Here is a 21,441-nt window from a genome sequence, read left to right as displayed (position 1 = left end):
GTCCGGATCTGTTGCCGACAACATGGGGTCGCTCCTCATGGTGGAGGATCTGCCGCCACAGTCATCGAGTCGTCCATGGGAGACACATATATAGAGAGAGATAGAGATATGGGGGAGGACTAAGGAATGAAGGGAGAAACAAGTCTGGGGGTTTGGGCAAGAAGGCGACTAGCCACTGGCCTCACACACACAGTAGATGACCTCTTCTCCACCTTAGCAGCCACGTTGTATAGTCCACGTCAGATATAAACACAAAGCAAACCAGTATAGACCTTTACTGTACAACTTTAAAAGGTTTTGGACCCAAAAATACAAATCCAAAGTTGGTGGCCCTAGTCGACACAGACATAAAATTAATGGACTAACAATGCATTTTACTCTATAAAAGAAAAGTAAAGCGGAGAGGAAGGTTAAGGAACGATCGAACATAGATTGAAATATAGTCTAGGTACACTACTTATTTGGACAATCTAGCTGTGATGTAGCTTAACCTTGACATGCAATAATTAGGGATCATGTATTACCTAACAACAACGTGAATAATAACGACGTAGTACAAAACTTTTTCCATCACTTCTAGCTGTAGTGTGCTCAGCCTTGTACTCCGCCTGCACGGCTAGTGATAAGCTGCGCGATTGATCAAATCATCAATAAATATGAAAGATATAGGCATGGGTGGTTTAACAGCTGAACAACATATATGTCTGTACTCGGCAAGTAACATATATCATATATTAGGAATGTTCGCCTAGTGCAGTTAATGATGCTCCTTTCCCAGTTGCACAAAACATGACAGGATAGATCGATCGTGATAGCGAGAGATGAGTAGCCATTAGTCGGCTATTCATGTGTTCGAATGCACGCAGCTTTGATCTCAACGTCAGTGGCATGACGTGCAGCTTAAAAAATCAATCATAATTTAGTTTGCAGTGCGCTAAAATTTTCTTTAAGAATAAGGATTTTCTCTTGGTTGATGTCACATTGAGGTGACATTAACATATCATAGTGCCATTCGAAAAAAAAAAGTAATAGGACCATAGGATTAAATTTCACTCATCCATTAAACCGGGCTCTGACTAAATCTCGAGAGAAGCTAGACATAAAAGCGTTTAATGCCTATACAACTAAAAAAATACTTATCTTTGCGCTCTCTCTTTGTTTATTTTCTGACATAATATTTTTTGCAAGATTATTTCCTAACATAATATGGATACAGATGCTTTGTAATCTCCATCCGGTTGAGACAGATTGATCAATTACTCTATTTGTTTTTTCATCCATATCAATAGTTTTTTCTTGCCCTGCATGACACCTCAATGTGTCTTCAATATGAAAGTATTTGAAATCTTGACTTAAACTATTGTGGCTCTTATGTAGCACATATATAATCATCTCATGACATCATGAATCTAGATTTTGACTTTCAAATTTTAATCTTATTAGTTGCTACAAGCTTTTATTGTTAAGTTGAAACTCTTGTGCATATTGTACATTTTATTCAAAACTCTCCTGCTAAAAATAAGGATATTAGGTCATGAGTTGCTTAATTACAGAGATTTATGATGGGCTAAACGGTGCTAGCCATAAGAGGATAATTTTAATAGTTTGTTAGTTTCATTGGTATATGAATCGTTACGGGAACATTCTTCATGATGGCAAATCATGTATATTTACTTTAATTTAAATTTTTATATATTAATATAGTAATTTAAGTTGTAAATTTTAAAACATATTTAGGCATAAGCTCTCATAATAGGATATGTTGGTAATTTACTATTTTAGATGTAAAATTAAAGAGATACTTCATTTTTTTTGAATAGGCAGAATTGGTAAATTAGATATAAAGCTAAGGGGTAACATATATTATCTATCATATTGATAGGACGGGAAGTTTATATATAAATTTAGGGGTTAGTTTATATCATGTTATATTATTACATATGTGGGGTTACTTTATATTGTTTGTTATTTTTCTAATGACACCTATGCATATTTATTTTTACAAACTAGAATATATTAAGTGGCCACTATTATCAGTAGTAATTAGAGTCTACCAAATTGATGATCTGTTTTTCTGATTTTTATGAAAATTTTTAGAATCGTCAGTACATGCTCATGTGGAAGCTTGGGGTCAGTACACGGTTTGTGGAGGAAGCCAAATGTGAAAGATGAACCCATATTATTACCAGGTCTCAGAAAATGGTTAAAAACATGGATATGGGTGACCAGTTCATCAAGACCTTTGCCTCCCTCTCTCTCTCTCTCTATATATATATACACTACTCTGATAGTGAAAGAACCATTTCTTTACCGATGACTACCGAGTAACTTTCACGAGAGTATGATGCCATCGGAGGCTGGGTAATGCATTTTATATACTGACCGGAGAACACTACACTTAACTGGCAATGAAGGTTAGAGAGATCAGCGAATGGATAAGCATATGAAGTGGCGTAAATCCAACAACTTTATTACCTTGTAAATGTAACAATGGGACTGTGTTCACTGTAAATGTTATTTGTCATCACCCGCGCTGAACATCAAAGCTGATGAGTTCACCAAATACTCAAGAATCCATTTGTGCCTCAAACAAATGAAAGCGATCATATTCATCTGTTTGTATTGACAGAGAGCGGTTAATATGACAAAGGCGATGTTCTGATTAATAAGAAACATTCTGGCGTCCTATACGGAAGGTTTCATGAAAGGGAAGAACATTTTGTCGATTTTGATGTCATTTTCTGTAAAGAAAACAAGATACAGTAGTCCAGCGGATGCGTCGGAGGCAATGGCTACGGGCAACCCAAGTATCTCCAAGAAAAGGTGTATAGAAGTTTCGAACTAAATCAGTCTCTTGACATCGCATATACGTTAATTGAAGGCGCTCAGGAACTCCGAATGTTATTTTTGTCGGTTCGTAACCAGCAAAATAAGAACCATCAATATTGTTACAGATGCATAATATATTAAGCTTGAGAAAGAGAGGACGAATAAACTTCTTTAATAAAATTTCTGTAGGGGCTGCGGCCCCTCCAGTTTCCTCAAAAAAAAAAAAAAAGAGGACGAATAGCATGAGGTAATCATGTTTGTTTTACATGAACTCATGAAGTAATCTGCTTATCAAAGCTGAACATTGCATCGCACAGTGGCTCTGTAATACTGTAAATTTGAATTTGGCTATGCTACCTTCCTCGAGCATATGCATATCATTGCACCAAACAAACCTACACAGCCTCAGAAAATAACTTCTCAGACCACCATTACCATCTTGACAAAAAATACTCTGCAGCAAAACTTATACCATAGAGGGGAAAAAAAAGGAATATGCTGGCATAGGTCCTTCTGAAACATTCAAACTGAGAAATTGAGTGGCAGTTGTTTTGTCAAGTCTATTGAAGCATGCTGTAGAATAGCTGACCAGCAGAAGCAAACCAAACATTCTGAAAAGAAAACGAAATATACCATCTCTGAATCAGCAACTGTCAGAACCGAAAATGTTCCTACTGCTGTGTGCCAATGCAAGTACTGACTGTACCCGAAACGAAAGCAGTGCACAGTGGATTTCGGATGGTCAATAGTGTCTGAAACCAGCTGAACCAAGCCAGCAGTACACCAGCCGAACACCCTGGAAAGCGAGAACACGATCACCCATCCAATCACCTCTGCTTCGTTCGTATCACTAATTCATTTGTTTATCGCCTACAATGACGAGCGACGGCGACAGGCAATGCCGCCGGGAAGTTGCCGCCGCTAGGCGCCACCGCGGTCGATCTCGGTTGCCCTCCGGAATAAACCCCGCGTCCCCGCCATCAGACGCCAAACCCGCCATTAAAATATCCCAGAGCTGCCACCACATAGAACAAGTCCTCCTTGCTCTTCACACCCACTGACCCACCATGTGTCACGCCTCCACGCCGCGCCGGCCAAGCCGTACGTGCCGCGGATACATAAGACCCCGTCTCTCCTCCCACTCCTCTTGATGGCTGCTTCTTCCACCTCTGGATCTACCAAGAACTCATAGGGGGAGCAGTGATAAGTGTTGTTATTAGGACGGCAAGCTTTGTCGAGAGAAGAGAAGAAGACGACGAAAGCAGGACGGCATGGATCGGTTGGTGATACCTGAGCCGTCGAACGAGGTGATGATCCGGGTGGAGCCCGGGAGGCAGGCGAGGGGGGAGCTGACGCTGAGGAACGCGATGCACACCATGCCGGTGGCGTTCAGGCTGCAGCCGGCGGTGCGTGGGCGCTTCGCGGTTCGCCCGCACACGGGGATCCTGGCGCCGCTCGCGGTGGTCACCGTGGAGGTGCTGTACCTGGCCTCGGTGGCTCCGGAGGGGCCCAGCGGGTCAGGAGGAGGAGGGAGCCGTGGCGAGGACGCGTTCCTGCTGCACAGCGTGGTCGCGCCGGGCGCCGCGGTGAAGGAGCCCGTGACGGCGCGGGACTCGGTCAACCCGGAGTGGTTCTCGGCGAGGAGGAAGCAGGTGTTCGTGGACAGCGGCATCAGGGCGAGCTTCGTGGGCGCGTCCGTGGCCGCGCGGCTTGTCGAGGCCGGCGCGGTCGAGGCGCTCAGGGAGGTGCTCGACCGAAGCGAGCCCGACTGGCGTGCCGCGGACGCCACCGACGAGTCTGGCCGCACGCTGCTCGACCTCGCCGTCAGCCTGGGCCGCGCCGACATCGTCCAGGTGCTGCTCGAGTACGGCGCCGACGCTGACAAACCGAGCCGCGGCCGGACGCCCCTCGAGACCGCCGCCGCCTCTGGCGAGTGCCTCATCGCCGAGCTCCTCCTCGCCAACGGCGCAACGCCCGCCGGCTCTGACGCCATCCACGTGGCCGCCGCCGCCGGCCACAACGACGTCCTGAAACTGCTTCTTGGCAAGCCTGCCTCTGCCACTCCCGCCTCCTCATCCTCGTCCGCGTCCTTTTCGTCTTCTTTTACATCTATCGACGCGGCGGGGAGGGACGGCAAGACTCCTCTACGGTTAGCGGCGGAGGCGGGGCGGCGAGACGCGGTGAAGGCGCTTCTCGCGGCGGGCGCGAGGGTCGACGCGAGGTGCGGCACGGACGGTGCCACCGCGCTCCACGCCGCGGCGAGGCGCGGCGACGAGGCGGTCGCGCGTCTCCTCCTGTCGCACGGCGTGGCCGGCACGGCCACGGTGCGCGACGTGGCCGGGAAGACCGCATTCGAGATCGCCGCCGAGGAGGGCCACGGCGGCCGGATCCTGGACTTCTTGGGCCTCGGCGAGGCGATCCTGGCCGCCGCGCGCAAGGGCGAAGTGAGATCGGTCAGGCGCGCGGCCGACGGCGGCGCGTCCGTCGAGGGGCGGGACGCGCACGGGTGGACGCCGCTCATGCGCGCTGCCTTCAAAGGGCGGGCCGACACGGTCCGCGACCTCATCGACCGCGGCGCGGACATCGACGCGGCCGACGCCGAGGGTTACACGGCGCTGCACTGCGCGGCCGAGGCGGGTCGCGCCGACGTGGTTGACCTCCTCTTGAAGAACGGCGCGAACGCCAAGGCCACGACCGTGAAGGGAAGAACCGCCGCCGATGCCGCCGCCGCCGCGGGGAAATCCAAGGTGGTTCGGCTTCTTGACAAGGCCAGCGTCATGGGGAGGAAGCAGGATGTTAGCGAGAAGGTGGCGCCGGCGGTGGCGAAGGGCGGTAGCATGGACAGGAAACGGAGAGCGCGGAAGGGGAGCAGTGGCGCCATACGGTTTGGTGGTGGGAAGGAGGGGTTCGAAGCCGCCGCGGTTACCGTTGGGTGGTCACACTAGCCGCTGTGCAAGAAGCAGCTGGCCAGCCATCAAGAAGGATTTGTTCCAAATTGTGATTAGTTTTGGATGAGGCGATAATTCAAATTTGTTTTGAAGGAACAGGCAAGTAATATATGTGTTATACTTGTAAAAAGAGATTCCTCAAGTAGGTGTATAACTTTTTTTCTTCCTTTTTTTACTTTGTAGTGTCACACTATATACAATGATGGCATGGTTTGTAGTTGATGACTTGAGGATAATAGGTAGGCATGTCCTGCTGTAAAATGTACAATGATGATTTGATTTTAATAAACGAGTTTGCCAGCTAGTAAGATCATACGTACAGTATGTACCGATTGCTAATTGAGAGTACTCTGCAGTTGTGCTTCCACCAAACCTTAGGACGAAGGGCTCCTAACCAATAATAAGAGGAATTTCACTATGTGTTAGTTATACCTCTGAATCGTGGGAAGCCACACAGCAGCTTCATGAATCGGTCAATGAGCACAAAATGGGATTTGAAAAAACTACAGCAATGAGGATTAATTCTTCTTTCATTTCCATTTTGAGGTTGTGTAGCAAATCGACACCACCAGGGAAAGTAGTAGCTGGATTCAGTCACTTATGCTGAAGTTAAATGTATAAGTATAATGGCCCCGTTCGCTTGGTTGAAAAAAGAGTTAAATGCACCAGAGGTTCATTAACTTGTGAGGAGGTTTCGGTTAGGTCCATCAACTTTCAAGGTGATTTTTTGGGTCCATAAACTTTGTATGCCGTATCACTTAGGTCCATATCCCGCCACGCAGGCTTCTCATGCTGACGTGGCCTGCTGACACGTCCTTCTGAAGCAACTCTCGGCAATGCATTTTGTCAAACAGCTTGTGGGCGACGACGGCAGCGTCCCCGCCGAGTAGCCAGCCCGACAGCGCGTTGCCGCTCACGTCAAGGTGGGCCGGGCGGACGGAGGACGAGCGAGCCACTGCGGCGACACCGCACGAGCACGGCGGAGCCGGAACGCTCCAAAATCAACCTACCAAGTACCGATACAACCGGGGTACCGTACCGTACCGTGCCAGCAGTGGCGCAAAGCCTCCGCCACGGATCGCTCGCCTCGTCCCGTGACGCCGTACGTCCATGGAGGAGCGCGCGGTGGACAAAAACACCATGGCCCTTGCGCATGAGCTTGGACCAGCAGGAGTTAGTTAGCTCCGCGCCGGTAACTGCGTGAGCCGAGTCGGTTGGGCTCGACGACAAGGGAAACACATCGACAGCTCCATGCACTGTGGCAGAACCGCCTAATCTAATGCCTCCCAGGAGTGTTTGTCTTCCATTAGACACTAAGCACTCGAAGGAGAACACTAAATTACCCGGTTCCGTCGGGTACACCCCAGGGGAGAACCCGAAAATCCACATTTTTGCCATCAGGATCACAAATGAGATAATAAAGCTTACAACAATTAACCATTTCTTACATCACTTTTAATACAACAATAGAGTACAATATTTATTATTATAATAGCGAAATGTAATCATATTATCAGAGGATGAACAATTTAATTGAATAGCGGAATATAAACATGTGATCAGAATTACAGCGGAAATAAATATCTATTCATGACATGATAAAGTATGGATATATAAGCTATGACAACAGATTATAAAGCTTTTATTTATAAAAACATTTGGTGAGAGTTATAAATAAAAACTATGATCGCTACGTAAAGGAATCCTCACTGAGCCCACCAGGAGGTATCCATACACAAAAGTCAGCTCTAGCATCCACCTGTCACCTGCAACAGGGGGAATAAAACCCTGAGTACTCAATTGTACTCAGCAAGACTTACCCGACAGGAGAAAAGAAAACACTCCAAGGATATGCAATGCTATCTGGCTTGTGGGTTTATTGCATTTGCAGAAAGCATTACTAGGCGTGCGTCATTATATTTGATTTTTTTATTAATAGCCGCATTGGTTCATTAACTAACCATTCTATGTAAGCACATGTACTACTTTCAAGCAGGTGGTAAGCAATTAGAGTTCCTTTTTCCATTCCATCATTTATCTTTCAGTTCTTACTACGATGCTAAACCGTAGACAAGCCGTACCGGATTTCCTGGCGATTCGCGAATCAATGTCCCCAGCTGGGTACCCCGAAAACACACGCCCCGCTTGTACCCCAGGCACAAGCAGGACCAACCCATCACTCTCTTGTCCCGGGTGTCTAGGTCCCCGTCCAAACTAGGACTCTAAGCCCCCGCCCCTGAGTCCCAGACTCAATGCGGTGCAATGACCTCCTCCATCAAAATAAAACCCTGACAGTCGGTCCAAAAAGTACCGGATCCACGACAAGAGAGCAACAAGTCTTCCAAACGCCCATACCCAAGTATGTGCTCGGAATAAATAAGTCTGTGACTTGCCTAGAGCCTTATGCAACGATCGGTCCTTAACCGACACAGACAGGGAAAGCAGTGTAACCAAGCCATGTCCCACGTCCACGTCGACACAACCTCTTACACCCACCAATACCCAAACCATATTCTTGTTCGGTCACCATTTTCCTTTCCACCATTTATATTTTTCAAGTGATAATGATATAGTAACATATTTCCTATATCTCGAGAGTGACAGGCAATCACTCGACTTCTACCGATGTCCTGTAGCATAGCAATCTACACGATCCTGTCATACTAGTAAGACTCATAGGATAAAGATATATATATATATATATATATATATATATATATATATATATATATATATATATATATATATATATATATATATATATATATATATATATATGCAAGTGGGTTTCATTCAACTCCTTAAAACTTAATGCACAAATATAATTTAAACTGCAGAAAGTAGGGGTTATGCACTAGGGCTTGCCTTGGGCAGGCGTGGTGTCAGCAAAGTCAGTGATGGGCGGCTCTGGAACGTCCTCCTGCACGAGGATCTCCTCCTCGTACTCTTCGATGACTTCGTCGTACTCCGGCTCGCTGAAGGTCACAATCTCTAGTGGCTCGTTCTCTATATGCATGCAGCGATGATGATGCAATAATTAATATTTAGACAACTGTAACTCTTAAAATAAGAACACGCTTACAGATTAGCTACCTCGGTCGATTACAGCTCAAAGAGGGAGATTGACAGGGTGAGCTGGAGCTCAGAGAGAGAGAGAGACTGGAGAGGCCAGAGGAGCGAGCAGCGACGCAGGACGGCGGTGAGCTCAATGTCGCCCTTTTATAGGCAGGAGAAGTGAAGGCGCGACAGCAACGTGTCGCAAGGTTAGTGGCTAACTAGCTTGCTTAGAGATAATAAAGCGTTGCTTGTGGAGACGTGCTGCGCGTATGAACAGTGTTTCCTATGATGAACAGCGTTTTCCAGGGGGCGTTGTTTCCTTTGTGCTACAGTGATTATGCGGTGGGCAGTGCCTGACGTGCAAGACACAGTGAACCGTGTTTGGATTTCAGGTGATGGACTTGAGTGGTCTTTGGTCTTTCGACGTGTCAACGGGGCTGATCAGCAATAAAGAGTGTATGTGTGCTAATTAAATTAAGAAGGGAGAAGAAGACTACAGGTCAAGAAAATAATGGAGAAGGAGAAGATCATTTGCAGACTACTACCTCAGCTAATTATTGCAGCTCGGGAGGGAGATCGACGGAGCGCAGCTTTCCAAGGCAAGAAAAGAAGAACTCGATTTAGAGAGTAAGGTGGTGAGCAGCGGAGTGGGACGGCTTGACGGGCTCGATGTGTTCTTTTAAAGACAGGAGACGCGGGAATGGAGAAGCAAACGGTACTTAAGCGCTGCTTGTACACGACGTACTGCTCGGGTGAACAATCTGATATGCAACGGAGCTGGTTCAATGCTGCTACAGGAGGAAGGCCCCCACACTCGTCATCAAGCTGGACTTTGCAAAAGCGTTTGACTCTGTCAATTGGGAGAGTCTGGACGCAGTCCTCCAGGCCTGTGGCTGCCCCAGGCTATGGCGTAGCTGGATGCAGCAGCTCCTAGCAAGGCCTTGTTTAGGAAAAAAATTTTACAAAATGGCTACTGTAGCGTTTTCGTTGTTATTTGGTAAATAGTGTCCAATCATAATTTAATTAGGCTTAAAAGATTCGTCTCGTGGATTTCGTCTAAACTGTGCAATTAGTTTTATTTTTTATTTATATTTAATGCTTCATGCATGCGTCCAAAGATTCGATGTGACGAGGAATGTGAAAAATTTTACAAAATTTTTTACAAACTAAACTGGACCCAAGCTCGTGCTCGGCGGTCATGGTCAATGGGATCCCTAGCGCATGGATACGTTGCCGCCGAGGACTTCTCCAGGGAGACGCACTATCTCCTTACTTGTTGTTCCTGCTCGTGGCTGATGTTCTTCAAAGACTGATCAAAGCAGATGACAATATGAAGGCTCCTGTCCATCATCCTGATACGAGGTGACCCTAGGATGCGACTGGACTGTCACGTCTCTCAGTCCCGTCTTACAGTTTGATGACAGATTCTGGACCCAAGCTCGTGCTCGGCGGTCATGGTCAATGGGATCCCTAGCGCATGGATACGTTGCCGCCGAGGACTTCTCCAGGGAGACGCACTATCTCCTTACTTGTTGTTCCTGCTCGTGGCTGATGTTCTTCAAAGACTGATCAAAGCAGATGACAATATGAAGGCTCCTGTCCATCATCCTGATACGAGGTGACCCTAGGATGCGACTGGACTGTCACGTCTCTCAGTCCCGTCTTACAGTTTGATGACAGATTCTGGACCCAAGCTCGTGCTCGGCGGTCATGGTCAATGGGATCCCTAGCGCATGGATACGTTGCCGCCGAGGACTTCTCCAGGGAGACGCACTATCTCCTTACTTGTTGTTCCTGCTCGTGGCTGATGTTCTTCAAAGACTGATCAAAGCAGATGACAATATGAAGGCTCCTGTCCATCATCCTGATACGAGGTGACCCTAGGATGCGACTGGACTGTCACGTCTCTCAGTCCCGTCTTACAGTTTGATGACAGATTCTGCATAGCATTTCTCAGTCATAGGCCACTCTGACGCTCCCTGCCAACCGTTACAATCTTGCTTGCAAAACTCTCCCACGCAACCCCTCATCACACCCACCATCATGTGGCCAGGCCACTAGACACAGCAGCAAGAAAATCATGAGCACCGTCATGCTTATACCATTGCCGGCGAACAGTATTTTCCACGGCGAACAGTATTTCCATGGTGAACAGTGTTCCTACGTTGCTGCAGTACCGACGCATGGAAATGTGCCTACGCTGCGCTTGCAAAGCAACTGAGCAGCGAGCAAGCGCGCATGTGTAGCGGGCAGAGCTTGTGACTGAGATTAATGTGTAGCGTGTGCGACACACTATGGCAGCGGCAGCGCGACGTGCGCTGACAATTTTACAAGGCGGTTAGCAAGCGAAGTAAAGGCGGGGGTGATCAGAACAACGAGAGAGGACAGTGACGCGTCGCGAAATTGATGAAGATATAAATCTTGCCAAGTGGTATGCTAATAATTAGTGAATGACAATAATTTATCATTTGACTTTGTGGCTATGGAGCTCTCACGTAGAGAGAGATGACGTGCTAGAAGGGCAACTTGGACTTCACGACGCAAGCGAGGGAGTAAAGGACAGTGACGCAGACAAAACGACGCGCCGGGTTGCAGAGTCACGACGGAAGACGAGGCGGTGCATAATTGCAAAGCAAGACGAGTACGCTGAACGCCGGAAAAAAAAAATAAATGAAGCTGCTGTACTCTCTTTCTCGTCAGATCGTGCTTAACAAAATACACCCGTGAGTATATATATATATAGTTCTATTTATTAATGGATTTTATTTTATTTATAAAAGTTGCTTTTCATGCTTAATCTAACAGAACAAACCGTTCGCTAGAATCGTCGTTCGACATTGCTAAATATCTTTACACACGGAGTAATTTAAGGTGAGCGTTTATTTTGAGTCCGCGAAACTAAGTCACACAAGATTCGCTTATCGCTTCACGTATGTTTTAAATCAAAAATTCGAGAAACTCGTTTCGAAAGTTTTACTTAGGCCTAAATCGCGGCGCTAAATAAGATTGTAACACCGGGGTGTTACAACCAACCCCCCTTAAAAAGAATCTCGTCCCGAGATTCAAAGCTTGAACCAGAAAAGGGGAAACGCGATTACAGTTCATAGATCAGGGATTACACGAAAGATTACACGACTTCGAATACTAAACCACACGGGGACCTAGGGATACATGGTTAAGAGCAAACTAATACAACTGAGACTTAATCCAGAAGTCGAGATAGACGAGGACAATGGAGAAACAACAAGAAGATGATTATCCAAAATATGGCGTAGCACCAACCGATCTAGAAACAGGACTCCCAGAACTCCATAGGGAAAACCCTAAGATCAAACTAACCAAGAGAATTTGAACTTCTTCGATGAACCGGATCCTTTATTCTCCTCAGATTACACCATCACCTCAGACTGACGAACCTAGCTTCACAATGTCGACTGGATCTCATAGCTCTACTCCGAATGAGAGGAAAATGGGGATGAAGAAGAAGAACAAGGACCAAGGGTATTTTATAGAGGCGAACGGAGGTGGGGCGCAATACACCGGAAGCGGATGCGGCGGGAATGGGATACACAGACGGTGCATGCTGTGGAGATAAGATCGGAGACAAGGTGCGCTTCCCGCGCAAGCGGCGGAGGGAGAAATAAAGAAGAGTAGAGGGGGTCCGTTCGATGAGGTAGGCATGCGGGCGGTCGTGTCACCAAAAGAAGAAAGAAAGGAGAGGGAAGGGGGGTCCGGTACGATGGATGAGGCATGAGAGTCGAGAGCCGACTGGATGCTGGGGAAAAGGAAAAGCGCACAGTGCCCAAAGATGGCGAGCATAGCACGATGCCGCGGCCACGCGAAAACGGGGAGCTAAGGGCCTGATACAGACAACGTTTGCAAGGCACACAGCAAAACGACCCAGCATGCGTAGCACGGTCAACTAAACATAGGGCTTGGGACATGACGTCCACTCTGACTTTTACGACTATCCACGACTGACCTTCCTTACTATTCTTTTTCTTTCCTTTACTTAACCACATCTGTCTTTCATGTAGACTGAGACCATGTCATACTTTCTTCCTCCAAAACCATCTTCTCTTGCTTACCTTGAGAGAACACCTCTGCATCAACCCATTGTGGATTTCTTGTCTGAACACCCGAATATTTCCAAGGAGAAAATTTTTAAAACCAAACGGTACGGCGGTGTAACTTGGTAAAGGTACTTGGTCAACAACCTCGATACCAGCGCGTGCCGAGCAGCTTCACATGTGGCGGCTGTTCCACAGGGAGCTCTTGGTTTTGTCGCGGCACCATAAGCTATTAGCCAGGTAACTATTACCAACTTACACGCAATGAAGGCAGTGGGGTCATAGACCACAGAGTAAGGGGGTATCGCAAGGGAAAAATTCAAACAACAAAGGTTTCCCTTCACAACAAGGGATAAGGAATTCAAATCCAATGACGGATTTGTTTTAAAGAGATTCAAGTGTTCTGCTGGGACATCCACAATTAGTCGATACAGTGTCCAATAACATCCAATCGTGGCTGATTTGCTGGCATCTAAATGTTAACTTCTCTTGTAACCCGCTTAATTTCGCCCATGGAAACTCTTAAGCATATCTAACGAACTTAAGTAGATGAACGCAATAAATACAGCGAAATAAATAAAATGCATGTTCCAACAATCCGATATGGGTACATCATACAGGCATTCAGGCTCCTATGCACGATACATCATTCACCTTCCCTACTGGTAGACGATCTCAACAACTACGGACGAACAACAACGGCACGAACACAATACCGGAGGATAACAACGAAAAACACTACTACTATAGGTACAGCATCCCAAGGCAACTAATCTACATCTTCTTGTGGCAATGGCTGAGTGAAAATAATCAAGGGCTCGACTTCTGACACTTTCGAGGGTGGAGGTGCTGGCGATGCTGCAACATCAGTTCTTCTTCTTTCTGGCGGGTGGATAGGGATCCCTTCCAAGATCAGGGCATCCTGCCTTTCAGCAGCCAGCGCCCTCCTCTTGGCCTTGGTGACAAGATAGGCCGCACGCAGCTGATGAACATGCCAGTCTTCAGCCTCCTTTAGAGCTTCCTCCATGGTAGCCTCTCGGCTCTCAGCGGCTGCAACACTGGCATGCGCTTCGGCGAGCTGCACCTGGAGCATCCGGTTGAAGATCTCGGCTTTATCGACGCGCTGAAGGCACGCTCTCAGCTCCAAGGCTTGCTAATCATACTACTCATCCAGAGCGAGCAGGTACGTGGTCAAGTGCACCACGGTTGGACTGTCCTCTTGCGCATCTCGCCCTTGCAAAGCCTCCATGCAAGCCTTCCATGCCCACCGATTCTTGTCCAAAGGTGGAAAGAACCTCATGGGGGTACGGGCAATGGGCTCCTCATAGATCTGGCAGAGATGCCATAAGGCTTTGCGGGCCACAACCTGGTAGGTATCGATGAAGCTACACCCAGTTGCGGTCACACTCCAGGCTTCAGTGACGCCGGGGAACTCTTCACTCTTCCCAATATAGATGGTAACCTCACACTGATCGGTGCCATGTATCTCATACTCACGGCCCTCATACTCGGGATGATCTTTGACTCCAAACTTTTGCAAGGTGGCATGCAGGATTTTGGGAAAACCCTCAATGTTCAGGCAGTAGGTACTAACCCAGGCTCCTGCCATCTCTGGTGGTGGTTGCAAGGAAGGATGAGCGAAAAGCTAGCTCAAGGAAAAGCTAAGCGAGCTAAAGTGCGGTGAGTGGTGATACCAACGGCTAAGCCAGGCTCTACTTATAAAGGCGGAACGTTCAGTGGTCTTGGCGCGGTTCACTAGGGTTCCTGCGTGAGATCGCTACGACGGATCGACCAAATTCCACGCGTTCGAGGCGAGCGACGTCTGAGGCCACTTCTGACTAGTACGACTATAGGGCAAGGGTCCGACAAGAGCGCAGAAAAGGGGTATAGGGAGACGTGGGTCACGACCAGCGCGAACCACGGGTGAACGCAAAACACGAAGCCATAGTGCCGACCTAACTCTGAAACAGAAATAGGCTAGTCGTGCACAATACGACACGTGTGACACCTATAGATGGCGTATCTGCAAGCAATATGGCACTACAATGCGCAAACAGGATATGCATGAATGCACGTCCTATATGTCCTTTCACTGTTGCCAACATATAGGGAAACCGTTCTCAGCTTTTTGGCACACCGTTCTCTTCCTGTAACTAATCGACACTATCGGACTATGCTCGAGTTAGTGTACATGCAGAAAACTTGATTAAGCCTACCTAAGTCAGCAGAGTGCCATCTATCCTGGATACATAACCATAGTAACAGGGCTACTTATATAACTTCGCATGCAAATGTCCTAACTTTTTATAAAAATGGGTTGTCAAATTTTAGTTTAGAAAAGGTTTTCGAAGCCTTATTTCCTCATTTGCGCTCTAATACCACTTATGGCAGAACCGCCTAATCTAATGCCTCCTAGGAGTGCTTGTCTTCCATTAGACACTAAGCACTCGAAGGAGAACACTAAATTACTCGGTTCCGTCGGGTACACCCTAGGGGAGAATCCAAAAATCCACATTTTTGCCATCAGGATCACAAATGAGATAATAAAGCTTACAACAATTAATCATTTCTTACATCACTTTTAATACAACATCAGAGTATAATATTTATTATTATAACAGCGAAATGTAATCATATTATCAGAGTATGAACAATTTAATTGAATAGTGGAATATAAACATGTGATCAGAATTACAGCGAAAATAAATATCTATTCATGACATGATAAAGTATGGATATATAAGCTATGACAACAGATTATAAAGCTTTTATTTATAAAAACATTTGGTGAGAGTTATAAATAAAAACTATGATCGCTACGTAAAGGAATCCTCGCTGAGCCCACCAGGAGGTATCCATACACAAAAGTCAGCTCTAGCATCCACCTGTCACCTGCAACAGGGGGAATAAAACCCTGAGTACTCAATTGTACTCAGCAAGACTTACCCGACAGGAGAAAAGAAAACACTCCAAGGATATGCTAGGCTATCTGGCTTGTGGGTTTATTGCATTTGCAGGAAGCATTACGAGGCGTGCGTCCTTATATTCAATTTTTTTTATTAATAGCCGCATTGGTTCATTAACTAACCATTCTATGTAAGCACATGTACTACTTTCAAGCAGATGGTAAGCAATCAGAGTTCCTTTTTCCACTCCATCATTCATCTTTCAGTTCTTACTACGATGCTAAACCATAGACAAGCCGTACCAGATTTTCCAGCGATTCGTGAATCAATGCCCCTAGCTAGGTACCCCGAAAACACACACCCCGCTTGTACCTCAGGCACAAGCAGGACTAACCCATCACTCTCTTGTTCCGGGTGTCCAGGTCCCCGTCCAAACTGGGACTCCAAGCCCCCGCCCCTGAGTCCCGGACTCAGTGCGGTGCAAGGACCTCCTCCACCAAAATAAAACCCTGACAGTCGGTCCAGAAAGAGCCGGATCCGCGACAAGAGAGCAACAAGTCTTCTGAGCACCCATACCCAAGTATGTGCTCGGGATAAATAAGTCTATGACTTGCCTAGAGCCTTATGCAACGACCGGTCCTTAACCGACACAGATAGGGAAAGCAGTGTAACCAAGCCATGCCCCGCGTCCACGGCAACACAACCTCTTACACCCACCAATACTCAAACCATATCCCTGTCCGGTCACCATTTTCCTTTCCACCATTTATATTTTTCTAGTGATAATGATATAGTAACATATTTTCTATATCTCGCGAGTGACAGGCAATCACTCGACTTCTACTGGTGTCCTGTAGCATAGCAATCTACACGATCCTGTCATACTAGTAAGACTCATAGGATAAAGATATATATATATATATATATATATATATATATATATATATATATATATATATATATATATATATGCAAGTGAGTTTTATTCAACTCCTTAAAACTTAATGCACAAATATAATTTAAACTGCAGAAAGTAGAGGTTATGCACCGGGGCTTGACTTGGGCAGGCGCGGTGTCAGCAAAGTCAATGATGGGCGGCTCCAGAACGTCCTCCTGCACGAGGATCTCCTCCTCGTACTCTTCGACGACTTTGTCGTACTCCGGCTCGCTGAAGGTCACGGTCTCCAGTGGCTCGTTCTCTATATGCATGCAGCGATGATGATGCAATAATTAATATTTAGACAACCGTAACTCTTAAAATAAGAACACGCTTATCATGCTATTGGACTTGTTGACCAGCACGTGACAGTGAGTCTAGAAATAATGAAGAAGGAGAATGAAGGAATCCTTGCAGGTTAGCTACCTCGGTCGATTACAGCTCGGAGAGGGAGATTGATAGGGTGAGCTGGAGCTCGGAGAGAGAGAGAGAGAGACTGGAGAGGCCACAGGAGCGAGCAGCGACGCAGGACGGCGGCGAGCTCAGTGTCGCCCTTTTATAGGCAGGAGAAGTGAAGGCGCGACAGCGACGCGTCGCAAGGTTAGTGGCTAACTAGCTTGCTTAAAGGTAATAAAGTGTTGCTTGTGCAGACGTGCTGCTCGTATAAACAGTGATTTCTGTGGTGAACAGTGATTTCCACGGCGAACGGTTTTTCCTTCGTGCTATAGTGATTATGCGGTGGGCAGTGCCCGACGTGCAAGACGCAGTGAACCGTGTTTGAATTTCAGGTGATGGACTTGAGTGGTCTTTGGTCTTTCGACGTGTCAACGGGGCTGATCAGCAATAAAGAGTGTATGTGTGCTAATTAAATTAAGAAGGGAGAAGGAGACTATAGGTCAAGGAAATAATAGAGAAGGAGAAGATCATTTGCAGACTAGCTACCTCAGCTGATTATTGCAGCTCGGGGGGAGATCGACGGAGCGCAGCTTTCCAAGGCAAGAACAGAGGAACTCGATTTAGAGAGTAAGGTGGTGAGCAGCGGAGTGGGACGGCTCGACGGCCTCGGTGTGTCCTTTTAAAGACAGGAGACGCGGAAATGGAGAAGCAAACGGTACTAAAGCGCTGCTTGTGCACGACGTGTTGCTCGGGTGAACAGTTTGATATGCAATGGAGCTGGTTCAATGCTGCTACAGGAGGAAGGCCCCCACACTCGTCATGAAGCTGGACTTTGCAAAAGCGTTTGACTCTGTCAATTGGGAGAGTCTGGACGCAGTCCTCCAGGCCCGTGGCTACCCCAGGCTATGGCGTAGCTGGATGCAGCAGCTCCTGGCAAGCTCGCGCTCGGCGGTCATGGTCAATGGGATCCCTGGCGCTTGGATACGTTGCCGCCGAGGACTTCTCCAGGGAGACGCACTATCTCCTTACTTCTTGTTCCTGCTCGTGGCTGATGTTCTTCAAAGACTGATCAAAGCAGATTGACAATATGAAGGCTCCTGTCCAGTATTGTAATATGTAGACGACATGATCATCCTGATACCAGGTGACCCTAGAGATGCGACTGGACTGTCACGTCTCTCAGTCCGTCTTGTACAGTTTTGATGACAGATTCTGCATAGCACTTCTCACAGTCATAGGCCACTCTGACGCTCCCTGCCAACCGTTACAATCTTGCTTGCAAAAACTCTCCCACGCAACCCCTCATCACACCCCACCATCATGTGGCCAGGCCACTGGACACAGCAGCAAGAAAATCATGAGCACCGTCATGCTTATACCATCGCCGCGGTGAACAGTATTTTTTCCACGGTGAACAGTGTTCATGCGTTGTTACCGTGCTGACGCGGGAAAAGGTGTCTAAGCTGCGCTGGCAAAGCAACTGAGCAGCGAGCAAGCGGTGTGCGTAGCGGGCAGAGCTTGTGATTGATATTAATGTGTAGCGTGTGCGACACACTATGGCGGCGGCAAGCGCGACGTGCGCTAGCAATTTTGCAAGGCGATTAGCAAGCAAGTAAAGGCGGGGGGGTGATCAGAATAACGAGAGAGGACAGTGACGCGTCACGAGATTGATGGAGATATAATCTTGCCAAGTGGTATGCTAATAATTAGTGAATGACAATAATTTGTCATTTGACTTTGTGGCTATGGAGTTCTCACGTAGAGAGAGATGACGTGCTGGAAGGGCAACTTGGACTTCACGATGCAAGCGAGGGAGTAAAGGACAGTGACGCAGACCAAAACGACGCGCCGGGTTGCAGAGTCATGACGGAGACGAGGCGGTGCTGCATAATTGCAAAGCAAGACGAGTACGCTGAACGCCGGAAAAAAAATAAACGAAGCTGCTGCACTCTCTTTCTCGTCAGATCGTGCTTAACAAAATACACCCGTGAGTATATATATAGTTCTATTTATTAATGGGATTTTATTTTATTTATAAAAGTTGTTTTCATACTTAATCTAACAGAACAAACCGCTCGCTAGAATCGTCGTTCGACATTGCTAAATATCTTTACGCACTGAGTAATTTAACGTGAGCGTTTATTTCGAGTCCGCGCGAAACTAAGTCACACAAGATTCGCTTATCGCTTCACGTATGTTTTAAATCAAAAATTCGGAGAAACTCGTTTCAAAGTTTTACTTAGGCCTAAATCGCGGCGCTAAATAAGATCGTAACACCGGGGGTGTTACATGCACTCACTCGCTCGAGGCTCGAGCAATAACCGTCCGATGGTTATGGATTGCTAGTGGCCAGTAGTGCCCAGTGCAGTGCGGCCGCCACCCCACTATTGGAATGCCCAACGGCGACGGGCGGGAGCGTGCGGGCTCCTTTGGGCCGGCGCACGCATTGACCAAACAAAACCGTCGCGCCAGTGTGAGGCGGACACATGACCGTCGGCCACGCCGGGCATTGTCACGCACGCCACCGGTCGCGTCCCGCGGAAGCCCTCCGCACCACCACCACCAGACAGCACCCCGTGGCGTGCCCATGCCCTACGTTCGTGCCGATCGCACCGAACCGAACCAGTGGTTCTCCGTGCATATAAACAAGCGAGCCCCTTGTGGGCATTTGGACGCGTAGGCAGACACATCCGCGGCGCGCAGCACAACAGTGCGCGGTCATTCACTCGTCGCTGCCACCCGCGCCCACACACATCGTCGTGGCCATGGCTTCCCCTGTCCTCCTCGTCGCCGTGGCGCTCTGCCTCTGCGCGTTGTTGTTCGGAGCAGGGGAGAGGCGGCGGCGAGGGGAGCAGAGCAGCGGTGGTGGAAGCGTTGGCATTCCACAGCAGGGCGACGGCCCCCAACATCGAGGTGAAGTTCGACTTCTCGCCGTTCCTGATCTAGTACAAGAGCGGGCCGCGTGCAGCGGTTCATGGGCAACGCCGTTCATTGTCCGACGTCCATGGACTCGCGCACCGGGGGGTGGCCTCCAGGGACATCGTCGTGGACAACCGGACCGGCCTCGCGGTGTGCGTCTGTACCGGCTGAGCCAACGTTCCGTGGCCACCGGCGGCGGCAGGGCTCCCCGTGGCTGGTGTACTTCCACGGTGGCGCGTTCGTGGTGGAGTCGGCGTTCCGACCCCGTGTACCACAACTACCTGAAAGCGTTGACAGCCAAGGCCGGAGTCAATGCGGTGTCGGTGAACTATCGCCTGGCACCGGAGCACCCGCTCCCGGCGGCGTACGACGACTCAATGGACGGCGCTGGCGTGGTGTGCTTGAGAACGCGCGGCGCGGAGGTGGGGACCCATGGCTCGCCAAGCACAGCGACGCCTCCCGCCTGTATCCTCGCCGGCGGCAACATCGCGCACAACCTGGCAATGCGCACGGGCCAGCAGCAGAAGCAGGCTGGCGCCGCCCGCCGCGAGGATCAACATCAAGGGCGTGGCGCTGCTGGACCCGTACTTCCTGGGCCGGTATTGTGAGGCGGGGGGCGCGCAGCGCGCGTGGGACTTCATCTGCGCAGGGCGGTATGGGATGGACCCTCCCGTACGTGGACCCGATGGGTGGCGCTATGGATAACCACGTTCTCCTCCGGCGGCGTCACCTGCATGCCATCGAACAGCAGCGTCATGGTGGCTCGCTCGTCCTCCGTCCGCCCGACCCACCTCGACGTGAGCGTGCAACGCGCTGTCGGGCTCGCTGCTCGGCGCACCGGGGACGCTGTCGCCGTCGCCCCACAAGCTGTTTGACAAAATGCATTGCCAACAGCTGCTTCAGAATGACATGTCAGCAGGCCACGTCAGCATGAGAAACCCACGTGGTGGATATGGACCTAAGTGCTTCAGAATGACATGTCAGCAGGCCACGTCAGCATGAGAAACCCACGTGGTGGATATGGACCTAAGTGATACGACATACAAAGTTTATGATCTAAAAAATCATTTTGAAAGTTTGATGGACCTAACCGAAACCTCCTCACAAGTTAATGGACCTCTGGTGCATTTAACCCTTGAAAAAAACAATCCGAAATACTGTTCCAGCTAAAAAAAACAAGCTGAAAAGTATGAATTACAAGTAAACAGGAGAGTAAAAAACGATAAAAGACTAGACCGACTAAAATAGTAACTTTTATAAACAATAACAAAAGTTCGTGCCCAACCGAATCTGTCGAAGACAGTCGGTAAGAGACGGGCTAACTGACAGGTCATGGGTCCGGAGCATTTCAGGGGGACTGTCCGTAGATGCCATGGCTG

General features: G+C 48.3%; 1 protein-coding gene and 1 pseudogene across 1 annotated transcript; both read left to right on the top strand.

The window, feature by feature from the left end:
- Positions 1 to 3,527: 3,527 nt before the first annotated feature.
- On the top strand, positions 3,528 to 6,082 carry LOC136470685 (protein VAPYRIN-like). The gene has a single exon (XM_066468441.1). It carries the CDS (start codon positions 4,101 to 4,103, stop codon positions 5,772 to 5,774), a length of 1,674 nt encoding a protein of 557 aa, XP_066324538.1. The 5' UTR covers positions 3,528 to 4,100; the 3' UTR covers positions 5,775 to 6,082.
- Positions 6,083 to 13,967: 7,885 nt separating this feature from the next.
- Positions 13,968 to 20,767, top strand: LOC136544229 (tuliposide A-converting enzyme 2, chloroplastic-like; annotated as a pseudogene).
- Positions 20,768 to 21,441: the final 674 nt, after the last annotated feature.

Source organism: Miscanthus floridulus, chromosome 1 (assembly GCF_019320115.1).
Source record: "Miscanthus floridulus cultivar M001 chromosome 1, ASM1932011v1, whole genome shotgun sequence".
In the NCBI taxonomy this organism is placed as follows: Eukaryota; Viridiplantae; Streptophyta; class Magnoliopsida; order Poales; family Poaceae; genus Miscanthus; species Miscanthus floridulus.
Note: the sequence above shows the minus strand (reverse complement) of the source record. Positions and strands in the feature narration are given on the sequence as shown.

Bases quoted from the DNA above. Each gene is read 5' to 3' on its own strand.
- LOC136470685 (XM_066468441.1), top strand. From the start codon at position 4,101: ATGGATCGGTTGGTGATACCTGAGCCGTCGAACGAGGTGATGATCCGG.